We start from the raw sequence: 20,880 nt of genomic DNA, 5'->3' as shown, positions 1-20,880 counted from the left end.
CACAATCTCTGCTTACCAACAATCCTATTGGTGCTATCGCAGTATAATTCTACAGCTAGATTTGCTTCTTGTTGCTAATTGATTGCAATTGTTTTCTTTTATGGATGGCTTGTTGGCAATAATGGTCGATATATCGTTGCTCGGATTTCTGACAATTTGACCCTTTTATTTGTCAAATAGCAAGCACGTCTGTGCGTTATTTACTTATCAATTTCTTCTCTTGCTTCAATAATACAAATATAACACCAAATACGATGCATTTTCTCTTGTTATTTGGAAAACACTTACTTTTTCATATCCCTCGGATTATTTTTCGACTAGACTATTTATCGATTTATTGTAGCAAATAATAAAATTGTCAAAGTCCGTGAAGAGAAGTACACACTATCAATATTGGTGGTCATCTGTACTTAAATTACTATCATTCTTTTTCACTATCAGCTTTTTTCGATTACAGAGTGCCCAACAACCAATGTGGCCATTTGAGCATTTTTGCAGCATTTTATGTTTGGATGTAGCCAAAAAATGTTCATTTAGCATTTTACGCTAACTACTTTAACACTTTTTAGCATTATTCTATTCATAAAATGATAAACATTTTCGTACTTTTTTAGAGAAAAACGCTTAAGGGCTAAGCAGAATGCTCGCGTTGAGCCATCCGTCGCGTTATATGTTATCGAATACATTATCGAGAACATATAACGCGACGGATGGCTTAAGGGCTAAGTAGAATGCTCGCGTTGAGCCATCCGTTGCGTTATGTGTTATCGAAAATACAACAACCAAAAGGAAACGATAACACAAACGCTCGAATTTGTTGTGCGCTGTGCTTCGGAGTTAAATATATTTTAACTTTTTGCGTGCGTTAACGCGATAACAAAAAACGCTCAACGCGAACATTCTGTTTAGCCCTTTAACGCGAGCATTCTGCTTAGCCCTTTAAAGGGTTATCGAAAATACAAAAGCGCGTAACGCGAACTAAATCATCAATATCGAATATTAAGTCTGCTTTTCCACAGGCAAATTTTTATTTGGCAAATACTGAGTTTGTAGGCGAGAGGGGTGCGAGGAAGAAAAACAAAAATTTGCCTGTTCAGAATTTGCCGTACACGCAAATTCTGCTTTGCTCTGTTCGTTGAAAACAATGTTGTTGACATTTCCTTTTGAACCTATTCGCTTTACTGACACACAGCCGGCTTTTGATGTCTGCTTTTCCACAGGCAAATTTTTATTTGGCAAATACTGAGTTTGTAGGCGAGAGGGGTGCGAGGAAGAAAAACAAAAATTTGCCTGTTCAGAATTTGCCGTACACGCAAATTCTGCTTTGCTCTGTTCGTTGAAAACAATTTTGTTCACTTTTCCTTTTGAACCTATTCGCTTTACTGACACACAACCGGCTTTTGTTTACAAACCTGTTGCTTTAATTTGTGCAAGTGACATTTAATTTTTAATTTTTGCAATTTATATAATAAAATATATAAAAAATAAATAAAATATTTAAAAAAAAATCTTTAAAATGCAAACACTTTTGACTTTTATTTTCTTTCTTTTGTATTTTGATTCGCAAATTTGGCAAAGAAAAATTTGCTAATGGAAAAGTAAGCGAAAATTTTAAAAGAGAAAACAAAAAATTTGCCAAATAAAAATCTGCCTGTGGAAAAGCAGACTAAGGGGTACCGTTATATGGAGGCAACCCAGAAGCTTCGGACAATATTAGTAATTTTTAATAATAATATAAGATAAGTAAAATACATATGCCGATTTGAACACAAAAATAAATGTTTTGTGTACGCTGCTAATTTTGACACACATAAGGAATTACATATGAATGAAATAAGTGACAGCGCATATGTAAAATACATATCGTGTAAAAACACCATTAGATAGATTTTCATTCATGTGTTTCAATTTTATTTTGAGAAATCGAAAATATTACATTTTCAAAATAAATATAATTTGTTGATAATTTGTTTGTTTGTTTACGTTTTTCTGTCAAATGACGTTGACACTAGTATAACTTACAACAAAAAATTTCCATGTGGTTGTTGTGTCGTTTGTTGTACAACAACACTTGCTGTTACCTTCTATTATTATACCATGACCCAGGAGCATGGTACAATTATAAAAGGTAACAGCAAATCCCAGCTGAATTGATTCCAACGTAATACTAGTGTCAATATGAATTTGACAAATTATGTTTTTAAAAATCACCCAACAGGAAAATTGGGAACGCATACAATTTGAAATTGTTCTTTATTAAATGTGCTCCCGTATTCAATTTACTCAATCTGCCTGCTGGGAAAGTTTGAGGAACAAATCTTTCTTCAAGGAATAGCTCGCTATTCCCAGCATTTTCATATGTGTTGCACATATATATGGCAATGGCTCATTTATAGGAAAGATGTGGAAGCGATAGAAATATAAATTTGATAGATTTTCATTCATGTTTTTAAATTTTTTTGAGGATACTCCGCAATTCTGTTTCGTTATTCGTTGTAAAAAAGCTGAAGTTGGCTGCAGACAATTTTGCATTTTCTTTCATTTTATGTTTTCTGTTGGCAAACAAACGCCAAGACCGTTAATAAAATTAAAATCTGTTGTGAGAAAAAAGAAAATCAATCAAAAATATTTGTTTTTTTTCTGTCAAATAATAAAAATTAGATTTTAATATGTCTTCATTGCAAGCTACGGCTATAGCTTATTCAATAAATTCGAGAGTACCTTTCATAATTAAGCTTTTTCTTTTAATTTCATTACTTAATTTTCATAAACAATGGCAAAACGAGAAAATGATTGTGGGAAGAATAAGAAAATTCATAAATTTGACGTGTCTAAACAACAATGAAATTTTGAAATAAATTGGGAAGAAATTTTTTCAAGAAAATTTTCCAGTGTGACTACTGACTATAAAAAATTGGAGAATTTTAATTTTGGGTTTCCCATTGTTGTTTACTGTTTTGTACGCTAATTAGAACCAAAGGAAAGAAATACATATTGCATTATGTAGATAACAAAATTTACATACTTCTGCATATATAAAAACTACACAATTTTTTTTTACTTTTCTTAATTTCATTTCATTTATTAAGTCTGCTTTTCCACAGGCAAATTTTTATTTGGCAAATACTGAGTTTGCAGGCGAGAGGGGTGCGAGGAAGAAAAATTTTGTTGACATTTCCTTTTGAACCTATTCGCTTTACTGACACACAGCCGGCTTTTGTTTACAAACCTGTTGCTTTAATTTGTGCACGTGAAATTTAATTTTTCATTTTTGCAATTTATATAATAAAATATATAAAAAATAAATAAAATATTAAAAAAATCTTTAAAATGCAAACACTTTTGACTTTTTTTTCTTTCTTTTGTATTTTAATTCGCAAATTTGGCAAAGAAAAATTTGCTAATGGAAAAGCAAGCTAAAATTTCAAAAGAGAAAACAAAAAATTTGCCAAATAAAAATCTGCCTGTGGAAAAGCAGACTATGCATAGTAAGAAAGCCAAATAGGTCATTTAAGTTACACAAAACAACATAACTTATACTACTCGAGAAACTTATACCTATAAAAAATAACATACAAAAATGCAATTATCTATCCATAATAACAATTTAACATCAAGCTAAAAAAACGATTCATGTAACCCCAATTATGTAAAAACAGAAAAAACCAATAAATTAAAATTAACTAAAGTTTAGATATCATGAGATTGAACATATATGGTCTGTTCCAGTACTGCAAGAATCTACTCGATTTTACTATTTTCTTCGATATCATAAAGGAAAATTCGTTATCGTAGTAAAAAGTAGTAGATTCTTGCAGTACGGGAATAGACCAATAATAGAAGTTTCTTTTTAAACGTACACGGAGAAAAATTGAACGCCTTAAGATATGGTGGAAGGTTATTGAACATTCGAGCAATTCTTACCAAAAATGACCTTTCCAAAATAGAGGTTAATTTCGGCAAAATATTTGTGCGTTGCTTGTTGATCTCCCAAAAGAAAACAGTTCAATGACAGTAGACGGGAGTTGAAGTTTAAACATCTTATAAAAACAATACAAATTTCGTATATTGACATAATTCTTAAAACTAGTACCAAGAAATGTTTCTACATTAAAGGAAATATGCTGATGCCAACCTACAGAAAACACATAGCGCATAGCCCTGTTAAACAATAAATGCAATTTACGCATCATAAAACCACAACTACCACTGAAGACTTCAAAGCCATACAAAAATATTGGCATTATAAGAGCATACACAAGACGTATCTTGATAAGACGTGGCAAAACAATGTCTAATGGTGTATAACTTTCTTAATGTAAAGTTAACCTTAGACACAATAGAATTCACATGGTCTTCATACGTCAATTTATTATCAATTATTATCCCCAAACAATTTACCTTGCTTACAACATCTATAACTTCATTACAGATGGAAACAGAAATTGCATTGACGGGTAAATTACCAAAATACATAACTTTAGTTTTTCTTGCATTAATACTTAGGCTATTTTCACTCATCCAGCCTACCAATATATTTGTAATAAAATCGATTGTATTTTGAAGAACATCTAAAAACATAATATCACCCAAAAACAAAAGCTGTAGGTCATCAGCAAATGCAAAAGATAAACAATTCCGGCAGCTACCCATACTAAACAAGTCATTAACATACATTATAAATAGCAATGGGCCCAATACAGAACCCTGCGGTACCCCACTACTCACAGACAAGACACTAGACATAATATTATTGCTGCTAACATACTGTTTCCTATCACATAAATACGAATACAAAAGCTTGCAAGCAGAAGACGAAAATTTAAAAAAAAACTGAAAAAGCTCTTCAATTAATTTTGCGCGATTAACCCTATCGAATGCCTTCCCAAGATCAATCGACAAGAGTACGCAACAACCCCCATCACTGACTTTTTGCCTTACGTTGTCGGTCAGACCAATAAGCAGCGATGTTGTGCTACGATGACACCGAAATCCATACTGGCTTTCATGTAAAAGAGAGGACTCATACAAGTATGTAATCATTTGCCTCTTCATTAAATGTTCCACCAACTTAGACAGAATAGGCATTATAGAAATTGGTCTCAGATCATTAGAACCATTACTCTTTGAAATCGGTACAACTCTTGCTATCTTCCATTCTGCAGGGAATACAGACGTAGTGACAATGGTATTAACAGTATGGACAACATAATCACAAATATAAGGAAACACTAGTCTTAAAAAATTTTAATTGAAATCCGTCACAACCAACGGCATTTGACTTAATTATCTGTAAAGCTTCCATAACCTCCTCACTACATACAGACCGGAAACTAAAACCTTCCATAACACCTTCAGGTATATGTGGCATACGCATATTATCACGGGACTGATTACGCACAAAATTACAATTAAGACTCCCAACATCATCACTATCTACTACATCCTTAGTATCATAAGAAACTCCATTCTCTTTTAAGACTGATCAAATTTGCTTCGAAGTTTTACTGAAAAAAAGATCTTTATGGGCTAGTCTCTTAAATTTCCTCACAACATTTTTTGCTTTATTACGTAATCTGCAGAATATTTTCCAACTCTCTTCACTTCTTTCACTCAAATATACTTTATATGCAAGATCTCTTACAGACAAACTATACCGAATCTCACGAGATTTGTACCAGTCATCGCTTTTTATTCTGACCATATTTCTTCTAACTGGAAAAGCGGAATTAATGAAATGAAGATGTGTATTCAGCAAGCTTAACTGAACATCAACATCAGCCGTACTTAAAATCTCATTAAAATTGCACTGCGAAACTATACCTTCTAAAGCAGCAGTGTCAAGTGCATAATACAAGTCATAATACATTTTTTCACGAGGAACGTAAACATTAAGAGACATAAAAATAAAAGCATGATCAGACACGCCAGGACAAGATAACTGGTTGCTCAATTTTAAGAAATTTGAACAAGAACTGAGAAAGTAGTCTAACAATGATGTAGAAGCATGAGCAACATCATAGTGCGTAGTCTGCTTTTCCACAGGCAAATTTTTATTTGGCAAATACTGAGTTTGCAGGCGAGAGGGGTGCGAGGAAGAAAAACAAAAATTTGCCTGTTCAGAATTTGCCGTACACGCAAATTCTGCTTTGCTCTGTTCGTTGAAAACAATTTTGTTCACATTTCCTTTTGAACCTATTCGCTTTACTGACACACAGCCGGCTTTTGTTTACAAACCTGTTGCTTTAATTTGTGCAAGTGAAATTTAATTTTTAATTTTTGCAATTTATATAATAAAATATATAAAAAATAAATAAAATATTAAAAAAAATCTTTAAAATGCAAACACTTTTGACTTTTATTTTCTTTCTTTTGTATTTTGATTCGCAAATTTGGCAAAGAAAAATTTGCTAATGGAAAAGCAAGCGAAAATTTCAAAAGAGAAAACAAAAAATTTGCCAAATAAAAATCTGCCTGTGGAAAAGCAGACTAACACACATTCCTAACAATAAAACTTTTAGATACATCAAACAAATTGTTGTTAAAATCTCCCATGACAACAACATTGCCATATCTAACAACAATATCAGAAACTTCATTCTCCATAACATATATATCACCATGTGGGAGATAAACAACACCAACTAAAAACGTACAATTATTAAAAGTTAACTCGCAAAACAGATATTCCGCAACACCATACGAAGTACCTCTACACATAACCTTGTGTTTAATAGATTGGGAGATAAACAATGCAACACCACCTGCTCTTACATCAGTACGATCACTCCTGTAACATACATATCCTGGAATATGGACTGCATTAGAATGCACCGAAGACTTTAACGAAGTTTCAGTGACACCAAAGACATCCAAATGATTACCTTCTAACATACTCCTAATCTCATGAATCTTAAAGGTATTATTTTGCAATTTAAAACTTTTCACATTAATGTGACCAATGTTAAGATTATTTTTAAAGTTACATAACTGGGTTGACAAAAAAGAATTATCACTGACAATATCACCTAACATAGTAGAAAACATTTAAATAAATAAATTGCAAATAATAATTCCCGAAATATTAAAAAACTAATAAACTATCAACTACTCAGAAATATTCAGCATGATTTCAATGACAGCAGCACTATTATGCGGCAAGTTAGAAACTTCATTCTCAACATCCTTCAGCATATTAGCACAAACATTAATATCACATTCATTTTCGGTTCCATCGGGAAACATGATCAAAACTTTAGGGGTGTCAGCACTTATTAACTTAAATTTTCTGATTTCTTTGCATCTCCAAAGTTTGCGGCATATATACATTAATTTTGATGCTGCTCGATTGTGATGATCGTTCAAGTATATACGACTTCGAACATTCACACAAGCATCAATGGATCCCGCCGCCTTTGATAATTTGCCATAATGCAATCTCTGACATAAACGGAGTTAAATTTCACTAGCACCGACTTTCCTTTTGATACATAGCAACAATGGTATGTATTTCAATACCGCATAAGACAGAAATTTTTAGGATCTCTCAAGTTCTTAATTCCATCAGGTAATCCACTGATTTTTATATTGGATCGGTTTAGACGTCTTCTAAGTATGTCATTTTCAATTTCAGCTTCCTGCATTTCTCTTTCAAACTTCTTAACCGTCACACAACAATCTCTGAAATTTTCTTCTATTCGATGTATGCGTATATCAACATCTGTTCTTATTGTTTTAACAACATCTTTGATTTTCAACATAAAACTCTCAAACTGCTGTGTTAAACATAATTTGTAGAATTTGTATCGACTCAATGGCCTGCATACCAATGTCAGCACTATGTCGATAATGAGGATGTACATTATCGATAGGACTACTTTCAGTAGCAGCACTGTCACGATTATCACTATCAGTTTGCCTCTTAACACATGATGGACATTTAAACAAAAACATCATATTTTTCCTATTCTTATATGGGAAATTGTGCTGCTCCTTCGTAACATTAACACAATTTATGTGATAAAATAATCCACATATACAGCATCCAACACTGTTTTGATTACTTTTGACAGTGCTATCACACGTAGGGCACGTATATGTTTTTGTTGTAGAGGGCATTTTTTGTTGGTAATATAAACATAAACATCCAAATCCAGATACAAGATTGATCAGTAAGCAGCAACAAACGATCAATAAACAAAAGGGTCGCAAAAACAACAATTGTGTTATAACCAACAAATATTGGAGATGTTACAACAACACAGCAGTACAAAGTTTGAGAGACACCAAATACACACCGCACAGCAGCTGTTTCCAAATTTCAAAGTTGAACCAATAAATTCAACAACAATATATGCTAAGGCAGAGAGCATACAGCACAATTAAAATTTCTTCACCATACATACATCAGTAAGCATATAACATTAGCAGCAGTATGATTGCGCGGCAATTTAGCTAATTTTCTTCTTCTTACTCCGCTTCTACAGCAATAAATAAACAAATAACAAGCCAAACAACACTCCTCCAATAAAGGGCTAAGCAGAATGCACGCGTTGAGCCATCCGTCGCGTTATATGTTGTCGAAAATACAACAACCACAAGGAAGCGATATGCGTTTGTGTTATCGTTTCCTTGTGGTTGTTGTATTTTCGATAACATATAACGCGACGGATGGCTCGTAGTAGAGTTGGGCAATCTAGTTCACGTAGCGGATCGATCTTTCTCGTTCCTTTTTTTTTAAAGGAACTAGTTCCTTAATGTAGTTCATTTTCTCCATATAGTTCCTTTACTCTTACTTCATAGTTTCTTTGCTCCATATAGTTCCTTTACTCCATACAGTTCCTTTGCTCTTTATAGTTCCTTTGCTATTTATAATTCCTTTGCTCCACATAGTTCCAACTCCTACATAGTTCCTTTGAATCTCTCTCTTTCATCGTTCTTTTTTTTCGCTCACATAGGTCCGTATTGATTTGTTAATAGATGATTAAAAATTTATTTAAAAATAAATAAAAATATTTGAAACAAAAAAATAAAAATGTAAAGCCACATAGCCCAATATGCCTGATGAGCCGCTTAACCAACGGCGAAACGCGTCGCATAATGGTGGGTACGTAGGTTCTTCTCCTGGCTTTCCTTTTCATTGCAAAATTTAGATCATCAAGCTCGACTCGAAAGAGTATAAATAATCACTTAAAATCACTTTTCAAATGGTCACAAAAATTCAAATAACAAAAATTAATTTCAGCCGAGCACGGCTAGGGCTCGAACCTAGGTCCTCAGAGCAACACAGATGTTGCCAAGACCGCTTAACGTTCTGAGCCATCAACACTTCCAAAAACGGTTGCGCAAAAACATGTGTATACCAGGAAGCAATTGTAGGTGTGTGGATTAATTATCCATCGCTACAACAAAAATCTGCTTTGAAAAGGACTGTTCCTAGAATGAAGACAAATGTCGAACTTTGACAAATTTGAATTTAATTAGCATATGCAAGTTTCGCATCAGGGCGGAATAAATACAAGTTATCAACGTACGACCTTTGTAAAGCCACATAGCCCAATATGCCTGATGAGCCGCTTAACCAACGGCGAATATGCGTCGCAATTGTTCTTTATTAAATGTGCTCCCGTATTCAATTTACTCAATCTGCCTGCTGGGAAAGTTTGAGGAAGCAAATCTTTCTTCAAGGAATAACTCGCTATTCCCAGCATTTTCATATGTGTTACTCATATATATAGCAATGGCTCAGTTATAGGAAAGATGTGGAAGCGATAGAAATATAAATTTGATAGATTTTCATTCATGTTTTTCAATTTTTATTTTGAGGATTCGAAAATATTTCATTTTCAAAATAAAAATAATTTGATGATAATTTGTTTGTTTGTTTACATTTTTCTGTCAAATGAGTTGACACTAGTAGAACTTACAACAACAAATTTCCATGTGGTTGTTGTATCGTTTTTTGTACAACAACACTTGCTGTTACCTTCTATTATTATACCATGGTATGAAACAAGGAAAATGTAAAGCGGTGTACACACTATCATTTTTGACTGTCAATTTTTTATCGATTACTGACTGTCCAACAACCATGAATGTTTTTGTGGTTGCCTGATGAATGACAAACATGTGAGGCCACACTATCAAACAAGCAAAATTTGGGCAAGAGTGCCATTCAAAAATGATAGTTGGTCTGCTCCCGTACTACAAGAATCTACTATTTTTTACTACGATAACGAATTTTCCTTTATGATATCGAAGAAAATAGTAAAATCTAGTAGATTCTTGCAGTACGGGAACAGACCAAGTGTGTACACCGCATAAGCAAGAGTGCCATTCATAAGTGCTAGTGTGTACACCGCTTTAAATATGCCTTGCTCCGTACATTTCATCCGTTATCGAAAAAGTCGAAAACCGATTTTTTATTTGTTTATGAAATAACGTGCCGTACTTCTGTTAAATAATTTATAAGTCGTTGCATTTTTCGAAAAGCTATGAATATTTCTCTCAAGCTACTTGTTAATAATTTTAAAGGGCACCTTTATAGACCTATACTACGGAGCACCAGTAAAATAGCTGTAGATATTGATGAAAATGTAAGGAATCAAATTGAATCAGAAGCCATTCATCCAAGGCGGCATCCTGGAATTCTCAGAGGTAAACGAGTTGAACTGCCGGCAAAATTGCATACCTCTTTAGAAAAAGTTGTGGGAGACTATCCTCTAAAAACATTAAGTGATGATTGCAAGAAACTAAATCAGTTTATAGCATCCAGACATCCTCCTGCAGAACCGGATGAAATCAAAGATCGAATGAAGAATATAATGGAGGAGCTTGACGTCCTGATGCCGCCAAGCGATTGTCTATCCATGAATGAAGATGAGAAAAGAAAGTGGCAGCATCGCAAAGAGCAACTTATAAAAAGACGAATGAAAGAACGGACATTTGCTTGGAAACCTATTAAATATGGTCGTTATGAGGCTATAGTATATGCCTTGGGCAGGGGTCCATTAGAGTTTGCGGTGTTGACAAGAATATTACAGGAAATATCAGAACGTGATACAGGTTTTAAGCCGCAAAGCTACTTAGATTTCGGTTCTGGAATTGGTTCTGGTATGTGGGCGGTTAGCTATTTATGGAAGGACTCTATCTACGAGTACTATAATGTTGACAGTTCTCGCGACATGAATGAACTATCGGAATTAATTTTGAAGGATGGTAACGAAAATCAACAAATTACACTAAGAAATGTATTCTATCGCCAGTTTCTACCTGCACTTGAGGTAGGATGTTATAAGTGATGATTGTTAAGCGTAATAATAATAATATAATTTTTTCAGACGAAATATGATTTGGTTGTATCGTCATACTCGCTTTTTGAATTAGCAAATGCTCAGAGTCGTAGAGAAGTTATATTGAATTTATGGAAAAAGTGTGATGGATACCTTGTCATTGTGGAAGAAGGATCCAGGCGCGGGAGTCAATTAGTAAACGAAGCTAGAGACATAATACTCTCTCAAGAAGACCATAGCCTCGTAGGGCACGTGTTCGCTCCGGTAAGTTCAGTTATAATGTATTATAACATGGATTGTGAACTTTTTGACTAGGTACCGACAAACACAGACGACTAAAAGTATGATTGACTTTATGTTTATGCTGATGTCTGAATTAAACGGTACAATGGGATTTAATGTTGGTTAATTGTAGTTAACACGATTATTCATTAATTACATTTTCAGTGCCCCCATGACTTCACCTGCCCACGTTTATCAAATTCTGAAGATAATACACCTTGTAATTTTCAAATAAATTATAAGCCATTAAGATTTGCTGGTAACGTCTCCAAAGATCCTGTAGCAAGGTATAGTTATGTCGTAATAAAAAAAGGCATTCCCAGCGATCCCACGCGTTCTTGGCCGCGAATAGTTAGGCCGACATTGGTTCGCTCAAAGCATTCGATATGCAGGATGTGTACTTCGAGTGGAGATTTGACTGAAATTATTTTCACACAGTCTAAACACGGAAAGTGAGTGTTGTTTTCTTATAATTCATACATAAATAGATTTATTTAAAAATCTTATTATAGGAACGCGTATAGATGTGCAAGATCTAGTAGATGGGGTGATCGTCTGCCTATAATAATTGGAGAGAAATACGACACAAAAGCTAAATAAAAGAGTACAACGTGTTATTCTAATGTAAAATACCTATATTAAATTAAATACAAAATTAAATATGTTATATTTTTTGCAATCATCGCCTTTGTTGGCGTAGTCGTGTTAAAAATTTGGCACTGTCGTATTTATTTTTGCTTTGATTGTGTAACACAGTAAAAGGAAAATCTATTGCCAAATTTGGCGTAGTCGTAAATTTTATATAATACCAACCAAAAACGACTAAGACAACGCTAACGGGAGATGGCGTACTGCAACTACGCCTACCGTAATAAGGGTGGATATCTTGCAGGATAGTTTTTCATAGATGCCTTCACGTTGATGGTGCATAAATGATTTTTTAACACGAATGACTCATTTCAGACTCATTAATCAGTTTTGACTCCATATACCAAATACTAAATTTATGAATATAGACTTTCTAAATTAATGAATTCGACTTTCCGTTTAACAGCAACAAAAATAGTAAGTTCCCTTCAAATGTGTTTTATTAAATTTGAATGTTGACGTAAGCATTTTAATACATTTTTAAGATAAAAATGTTTATATTAAGGTAAAAAATTACCATTTTGTAGACTTACTAATTAAAAACATAATCTGAAATGTGAACAAAAATCTATGCAGCTAAATAACAAACCATTTAAATTCTACTGTAGGCTTGTTTAGTTGTAATGCAAAAACAATATTGCATCTATTAAATTTCCGGTCAGCATAAACCGTTTCTGATGTTCCGAAATTTGTTGTTTGATCGATTTTTTATAATTCATGTTAACTACACAAGGGAGACATTGGTACTGGACTGCTAAATGCTTCAATGTACTATATAAATGGCTCATTTTGTTCCACCACAAAAATGGCGATTCATCCAGCGAAACATATACATCTGAGCGATAACGTTTCAAATCTGTCTCCACATTGCTTGGCTCTTGAGTTACAGGCTGCTCAACAGGACCTTCAGTCAAATCAAAGAACAGTTCTAAATCTACAAGAAAAAAATATATATGTATAAAGTTACGGTAAAATTCAATGATAATGATAGAATATAAAACATACTTGATTTTTTAATTATGGACCCGGATGAAGATTTAACCCCACTATTGTTTGTCCTCGTTAATGGTTTAATCGGGGAAATTCCCTGGGATTCAACGATTCGGTCATATTTTTCTGTGAGTATTTGGACACACGCATTGTAATTGGTAACGTTCGTTAGTCGATGAAACCGAGGATCCAGCAATGCTGATATTGTCAAGTGTATATCTGACAAAACCCTGCAAATATATAACGTTAAAAATTATAACATTTAAGGGAGAATATCTTGCTTCACGTACATTTTATCAAGCGTTGTGTTAATTGTGTCCTTTATAGTTGCAGCGAAATGGTCATCTCCTTCCGTTATTACAAGTTTCTTTGTCAAGACTTTTGAGGTAATTGGTGAAAGCATGCTACTCAAAGGTATTTCTTCACCTTTTAGTGTTTCAATAGTAACCTGTAGAACATAACGAAAACAATTGATAAACAAGTTGTCTGAACAATTATGACATTGAGATAACATTTCCTTTAACAGAGTCAGACTAGCTAACAGTTTACTCTAACTGTGTAAGAAAATTGAATCGATTTGCTAAAAAAGTCGACAAACGTTGACTTTTTGTCCACGATGGAAATTAACTTATATATATATATATATATATCAGATAGCTAAGGTTCTATTAACATACCGCTAAATTGCCTAGAATGTCATAAATAACTTTTGAAGAAGTGACTAAAGCCTCGACATCTTCCGGCCAAGATACAGTTTCGGAGAAAAACTTGAGTAACTCATAGTATGTCCAAGGAAATTCGTTGGATAGTTGGGGAATTTCCACGTCCTATGAAGTATATATTAATTTATAGTAGAATCAGGTAATAATAGAGCTACTTTTTTGTACTTACCTTTGCACTTATTTCTAAATGATACCGCATTAAGGTGTCCTTCACTTCTTCAATTATTGAGGCAACAGCCGGTATAGCTATAACGTTCTTAATACAATGATTGACAACTGTATCATATGATAAAATAACGGGAATATCTATCACCAAAAATAAAGATAAATGCCAATTAGATTACATTTTATTACATTAAACTCATTTCCAATCACTTACTTTTCTCATTTAAGAAATGTTTAAGGTATTCATCATAATCACAATTTATTATTGCTGCAGTGCAGTTATTCAAATTAAAATCTTCGAAGATATTGTCAATAACTGTGAACTTATTGTATTCGATTGTGCAGTAAATTTGAGTTATCAGATTGAAGTCAGGTGCATCTGTAGTATAGTTGAAATAAATAGATAGAAAGTGCTTCTGTTCAACATTCTCCCAAATTTCAAAGCCTAGCGAAAATGGCTTTATCTGGGAGTGTACTTTAATTTGATCTGCCAAACTTGTTTGCTTATCGCTGTGAACCTCTTTAATATAGGTTTCAATCTAAAATGAGAAAAAAATATGTATAAGTACATTTCAAATATCATACAAATTTTATTTCACATTTTATTTGTTAATATGTAGTTTGTATATAAGTAAGTCTTAATGTAGGTATGTATCAGTAGTTGAAATCTTCTATATTTTAACTGAAATAACTAGAAATATTTATTTATTTTTATTTATTTATTTTCAAATTCATTTATGATACAAAGCCTTAAGGCCATTAATACGTATCAGCTGACAAATATACATAGCCTGAGATACATTATATATTAAACCTAAATAAATATAACTAATTTTACTTTGATAAAAATAGAATGAAGGCTCCCCAGCCATAAAAATATAGATTTTAACATATATCCAATAAGCAGCACATGTATAAGAATATCCACACATTATTGTAGGGAATTGTCAAAATTACATAGAACTTTTAAACGGAAAACATTGTTACTATGTGAAAAAACACGTAATTCAAGTGGAAGGGTATTCCAACATCTCGCAACTCTAACCAAAAAAGATCTTGCGAAGATATTTTTATAGATTCTAGGAATACAGACCTGTGGGTTTCTAGAAGAAATTGAAAAAGAAAATAAAATTCTCAAGGATACGGGGGAATCATTTTTAATTATTTTATAAAAAAGGAATAAGCAACGATATTTAACAAACATGTCAAAGGAACACCCTAGAAACTGCTTAACATATCGTGACACATGACTATCTCGCCTGAGATTATAGACAAACCGCGTTATAGAATTTACAATCCGTTTTACTCTTTCCATATTAAAAGCAATTGTCCCAGAATATACTTCAAGTCCATATAAAACCTGAGACATTAAAAGGGAATTAGCTAGAATTTGCTTTATCCGATGATTTAAGTACAAATTAGAAGAATAAATCCTACGTAATGTGCCCCATACTTTACCGGTCAATGCATCAATATGGGATTTAATTTTATCTGTCACAAAATATGAAAAGCCATTTGAAATAATCTTCAACAATATTGTTATCTACCTCTTTATACAAATTAAACCGTGACTTTTGTCAATGATGTTTTTTTTTCAACACTATAGAAAATGCATATTAAAATTTTTTTCATCCGATTTTTTTTTTATAACGACAAAAAATGTAAATAAGAGTAGATTAGAATTTCTAATTATCTTTATATATATAAAAATGGAGCAAGAAAAATGTATACTAACGTATCAATTAAGAATGGCTGGATCGATTTGACTCAAAATTTCTTTCAGTTGTCGGTAATTACAGTGTGAAGGTTTTTATGGACCGATTTGACTTAAAGTTTCTGTTAGTAGTCTGTGGAAAGGTTTTAATGAAAGAATATTTAAAAAAAATTCGCAAAAATGTTGCAAAATATATTTTGAAAGATATTAGCATTTCAACACATTTTATATTGAACCTTTATGATGTCCTTCTTCGTAGTTCTTTTTGAACATATTTTGGGCGATGGAAAATTATCAAAATATGTTAATTTTCTACAATTAATTGGATTGTCATTACCTTGAAAAAACTATTGTGTATGAAAATAAATTTATATTTTCATTCGAGTTAAATTTAATAATGAGAAATCGAAGAGTAAGATTAATCGCTATCATTATTTGCTCATGTTTTCCATAAAATCAAGATTTATTTACTTTGAATACATAAGTTATGTTATGTGAAGAAATTTGCATGGTATGTATAGGTTGCGAAATTATGAGGGAAGTTTCTTACCCTATGGGGAATACCGAATAAAAGGCAATTAAATAGATATTTTATACTATTTTCCCAGTACTTTAGGATATGGATGCTTTAAAGCGTACAATAATGGAACAAATTGTTTTGAACTTATAAATACAACAAACAAACGAAACCGCCTATGAAAGAATTCAATACAGTTCAATGATGTTAGTAATTCGCTATATACGATTACAAATACGTCAACAAAATACGAAGGTATTATTGAACATTTTCTTATATTCGGAAAGAATATATAGATTTAATTCCGCATTACATGTTGTTTGTGTCTAAGAGAGAAAGAATAATAATAATTTCAAGAAAATCATAGATGAAGAGCTAAACTCAACATGATCAAGCCTTTAACATAAGTATACTAAGTATTAGATAGCAAGCAAGTTTTAATATTTCAGTTTATATTATTTTTTATGAAGCAAAAACGAACCTTAAAAACTTTCATGTTATTGTGTTTAATATTGGCGAAGAAAATATTGGTACCATTCTCGATGATTTTCAGCAAATGGAAGACTTTAAACTTTGCATATAATCACTTAAAGGAAAAAAATTGTTGTGGTTGCTTTGTAGTTGTTTTTTGAAATTAAAGAAAATTCATTTTCGATGGCGGGCATAATTTCCGATCACTGGAACATCCGAATCCGAAAATTCCAACGGAATTCGAAAGATTACATCTGTCTGGCTCTGGTATGAACTAGGAGGTACATCTGTTCTTGGGTTACAAGAGGTGTAACTAAAGACTTTTCCTTATATATATATATATATAGATTTAGACTGATAATTGGAAATTTTTTAGACTTTTGACAAAAAAGCTGCACAAATTAATAAAAAATTGATTTATGCTTAAAAAAAAAAACAAATTATGGAAAATTCTACTTTCATTCAATATAATGTACTCAGAAGGGCGTAAAATTAAGGATGCACAGATCCCTCAAGTGTCGATTACTGATACATTAACCCTATATTAGATAATGTTCTTTCTAACTATTGATACGAATAGGGACGGCTGGATTGATAGCATTTCTAAAACTACACTATGGAACAAATCAACTAGAGACATTTTCATATTCTATAATTTGAAATCCACTTCAAACACTCACTTTTTTTAAGGCGGGAATTGTTATATTACCGCAGATAGTACGAATAAATTTAGTCATTCCTTCATCATATAAGGTATCCACGTTCCTAATGTCATTCACCACCAAATTGGCCAAGGCCTCCAACATTTGGTAATCGTCAATGGCCAATTCATGTTCAATGTTATTGGAAGTGGTGGTAATGCAATACTTCCGCTCATTACGATTGACAGTCAATAGATCGGTTGTGCATGGAGATGTTTTGATATCATTGGCGTTTGATACTTCGATTTTTGTAAAATGATTACTATCAATAACATCATCATCGTCATATGTCATCGGCACCACCGATTCATAGAGAATGGACTGCTCGTCGTGTTCATCGTTACAAGCTGATTCGTTCGATATAGTGCTATGCATTGTTGGCGGAGAGTATTCCATCTTGATCTTAGGCTTTTTGGGTTCCCGCTTTATTTTGGTTAATGGTTTTGGGATAGGCGCTTTTCTCGGCGGCACGGCAATGTTATTCTCCTGCACGAGCATATCAAAAATCTCTTTGTGACGATACTGTAAATGCGCCCGCAGATTCGTGGTGTTACCATGATTTGTCAATACCCGGTGGCATAGAGTGCAAACAACATTTTGTTTCGTTATGATGCAGTCGTCGTCGCCCATGGGAAACCCGAAGTGACGCCAATACACACTTTTCATTTTTGGGCTGTGTAATTTGGTGAATTTTAGTGATGTTATTTGCGGATTTTCCTGCAGCGGGTCACTCATGTTGATTGTTTCTTTTTCTCCGGCAAGGGGGTATGATCGATATTCTCTTATTGTTTTCACTTAATGTTTACGTATTTTTTTGAAAATAATCTATCAATTATTGATATTTCTCGGAAGTTTTATACAATCGCGTCATCGACTTATCTATATCGAATGATTGCGGTTAATCGGCAACTAGCGTGGTGGGTACTCGACACAGGGTTGTATTTTAACGAAAATAGTTCACGTTTCGAAAGTAACCACATATTTTTCGATATTTTTATGTTGGCTGCCCTTTTTCCTTTTTGATTCGTTGTTGGGAAGGAAAGGTTCGTAAAAAATTTTGTGCCGTGAATTTTGTGAAGATTAAACGGAATTTTATTTATTTTGGAAATAATAATGCTCAATTGTAACCATAAATATGTGCAACCGTGAATTAATGCAGAATTCCAATGAGATTTAATATACTATTGTGAAATTTTATCCAATTTTTAACATGCGGAAACACGTGGTCCTCTACTATGCTATGTTTTTTATTTATTTGTGGTTATATTGAGAATTGACTGATGTGAAATTTTGTTTATGTACTGATAATCTGCAGAACTTTTCATAAGTAATAATTTATTTTTCAGTCTAAACAACAAAGATGGGTAAGGGAAATAATATGATTCCAAATGCTCACTTCCACAAGTGGTGGCAGCGACATGTGAAAACCTGGTTCAACCAGCCTGCACGTAAAATCCGCAGACGCCAAAATCGCATTAAGAAAGCCAAGGCTGTGTTCCCCCGTCCCGCTGCCGGTCCCCTACGCCCAGTTGTCCGTTGCCCCACCATCCGTTACCACACCAAACTACGCGCTGGCCGTGGTTTTACTTTGGAAGAATTGAAGGTATGTTCAAAAATTGAATGTGATTTACGTGATGCATTTGTTCAAGCAGTGTCGTTTATTTCAAATGTTATAGGGAGCCGGCATTCCAGCTGGTTTCGCAAAGACCGTTGGTATCGCTGTTGATCGTAGACGCAAGAATAAGTCTATTGAATCCCGCCAACGCAACATTCAACGTTTGAAGGAATACAAGAGCAAATTGATTCTCTTCCCCATCAACGAGAAGAAGATCCGCAAGGGTGAATCTTCTCTTGAAGAATGCAAGTTGGCCACTCAACTTAAGGGTGAAGTTATGCCCATTAAGAAGGAACAACCTGTTGTTGAATTCCGTGAAGTATCCAAGGATGAGAAGAAATTCAAGGCTTTCGCTACTTTGCGCAAGGTAATAAACGCAAATATATACTTAATTGTTCATCACTAACATTTATTTAAATTTTCAGGCTCGTTCTGATGCTCGTCTTGTTGGTATCCGCGCCAAACAAGCCCGTGAAAATGCTGAAAACGAAGATCCCAGCAAGAAGAAGTAATCATTATATAGTTTTTAAAGAAACTATAATTTTACAATAAAAAGTCTTGTAAAGAATTTTTTAAAATCATGTCGTTTTTTATTTTTGAAATATTTACATTTGTTGTTACTATGAAATTCGTAGATACTATAATGCAATTATAGTGTTTTTTTTTTGGAAACATGTCATTTTGTGAATGAATGTGTGGGAGTTTGATAGACGCACACACGAAGGGGTTCATGAGCATGACAGCATAATGTATGAGTGGGGCCATTAGTCCTAACAATCTAAATTGATTTATGTATATTGGGCCATCTTCCTATGTATACTTGTAGGTAATATAAAATTTATTGTTGTTAGCAAGAATCATTGAATCTACGAAACACATATTTTTTTAGTTTAAAATTTCTAAGTTGGAAGTCTTCGAGCGGCTATTTTAGACCTTATATGTAAAGTTGGGCTAGCGAAAATAGGAAAAAAGTTATGAGGATCCATAAAAGTATATATAAATACCACTGTAAAGCCACATAGCCCAATATGCCTGATGAGCTGCTAAACCAACGGCATAATTGTGGGTACGTAGGTTCTTCTCCTGGCTTTCCTATTCATTGAAAAACTTGACTTGAAAGAGTATAAGTAACTCATTTAAAATATATCTATAAATTCTGAAAACTCAATAATCGGTAAAAATTTGGAGGCGCTTTGTGTTGACGAAGCCAGAAGGCTTTGTACCCCAGTTTCTTGACTGTAAAGTACAAGTCAGATTTCATAGGGTAGACTGAAGCGATTTCAAAATTTTTTAGTACGCCTATAAAGAACTAAATTGTGTGGTCCCATCGAGTTCGCTATGACCGGGCTCGACTGTGCTTGTAGAGTACATCATAAAAACCTATTGAACATATTAGGTTGGGGAAAAAGAAATCCGTAAAGTATCGATCATGGTCCAGTTAACAGGTCGAGTAAGAGGCGAATATTATCGGCCATGGCCTATAAATAGATAATATTATATTATTATATTATATTAATAGATCTCGTTATCGGCCATTTTGGTAAAAAATCCCTCAAACAGTCTATTTTTTTGACAATTTCAGATTTATGCTCGTTGGAAGGGTGGCATTTCGCATTAAATTATTTTGCTGTTTTTTGTTTGGTGCATTCAGTTGTGAGTTACAGGGTGTTAAAAATGGAAGTGAAGAAAGAGAAAATTCGGTACATTTTACAGTTTTTCATTGACACAGATGAAAATGCAAGCTTTAAAAGTCAATTATGTGCA

The 20,880-nt window shown here is 33.3% G+C and overlaps 3 protein-coding genes across 3 annotated transcripts; 2 read left to right on the top strand and 1 right to left on the bottom strand.

Moving 5' to 3' along the window:
* The first annotated feature begins 10,493 nt into the window (after window positions 1-10,493).
* Window positions 10,494-12,173, top strand: LOC133327751 (methyltransferase-like protein 17, mitochondrial). Its single transcript, XM_061536291.1, has 4 exons — window positions 10,494-11,282; window positions 11,340-11,555; window positions 11,739-12,025; window positions 12,086-12,173. Exons 1-4 carry the CDS (start codon window positions 10,494-10,496, stop codon window positions 12,171-12,173), a joined length of 1,380 nt encoding a protein of 459 aa, XP_061392275.1.
* A 648-nt stretch (window positions 12,174-12,821) lies between these two features.
* Window positions 12,822-18,249, bottom strand: LOC133327747 (uncharacterized). The gene is made up of 7 exons (XM_061536288.1): window positions 17,481-18,249; window positions 14,313-14,637; window positions 14,103-14,239; window positions 13,889-14,038; window positions 13,502-13,659; window positions 13,227-13,441; window positions 12,822-13,155 (listed from the first exon to the last, which is right to left on the bottom strand). Exons 1-7 carry the CDS (start codon window positions 18,234-18,236, stop codon window positions 12,836-12,838), a joined length of 2,061 nt encoding a protein of 686 aa, XP_061392272.1. The 5' UTR covers window positions 18,237-18,249; the 3' UTR covers window positions 12,822-12,835.
* Window positions 18,250-18,391: 142 nt separating this feature from the next.
* On the top strand, window positions 18,392-19,669 carry LOC133327742 (large ribosomal subunit protein eL13). The gene is made up of 4 exons (XM_061536283.1): window positions 18,392-18,544; window positions 18,848-19,104; window positions 19,178-19,483; window positions 19,542-19,669. The coding sequence occupies exons 2-4, from the start codon at window positions 18,862-18,864 to the stop codon at window positions 19,626-19,628; spliced, it is 636 nt and encodes a 211-aa protein (XP_061392267.1). The 5' UTR covers window positions 18,392-18,544; window positions 18,848-18,861; the 3' UTR covers window positions 19,629-19,669.
* Window positions 19,670-20,880: the final 1,211 nt, after the last annotated feature.

This window comes from Musca vetustissima, unplaced genomic scaffold (assembly GCF_032173495.1).
Source record: "Musca vetustissima isolate MV318-11 ecotype Yass unplaced genomic scaffold, APGP_CSIRO_Mvet_v1 utg2303, whole genome shotgun sequence".
NCBI lineage: Eukaryota > Metazoa > Arthropoda > Insecta > Diptera > Muscidae > Musca > Musca vetustissima.
The sequence above is the reverse complement of the archived record's forward strand: the minus strand, read 5'-3'. Positions and strand labels throughout refer to the sequence as shown.

Coding starts and splice junctions, on each gene's coding strand:
- LOC133327751 (XM_061536291.1), top strand. CDS start 10,494: ATGAATATTTCTCTCAAGCTACTTGTTAATAATTTTAAAGGGCACCTT. Junction 11,556..11,738: donor TAGGGCACGTGTTCGCTCCG/GTAAGTTCAGTT, acceptor TTACATTTTCAG/TGCCCCCATGACTTCACCTG. Junction 12,026..12,085: donor ACACAGTCTAAACACGGAAA/GTGAGTGTTGTT, acceptor ATCTTATTATAG/GAACGCGTATAGATGTGCAA.
- LOC133327747 (XM_061536288.1), bottom strand. CDS start 18,236: ATGAGTGACCCGCTGCAGGAAAATCCGCAAATAACATCACTAAAATTC. Junction 13,442..13,501: donor AACACAACGCTTGATAAAAT/GTACGTGAAGCA, acceptor ATATATTTGCAG/GGTTTTGTCAGATATACACT. Junction 13,156..13,226: donor GTCCATAATTAAAAAATCAA/GTATGTTTTATA, acceptor TTTTTCTTGTAG/ATTTAGAACTGTTCTTTGAT.
- LOC133327742 (XM_061536283.1), top strand. CDS start 18,862: ATGGGTAAGGGAAATAATATGATTCCAAATGCTCACTTCCACAAGTGG. Junction 19,105..19,177: donor TTACTTTGGAAGAATTGAAG/GTATGTTCAAAA, acceptor CAAATGTTATAG/GGAGCCGGCATTCCAGCTGG. Junction 19,484..19,541: donor CTTTCGCTACTTTGCGCAAG/GTAATAAACGCA, acceptor TTAAATTTTCAG/GCTCGTTCTGATGCTCGTCT.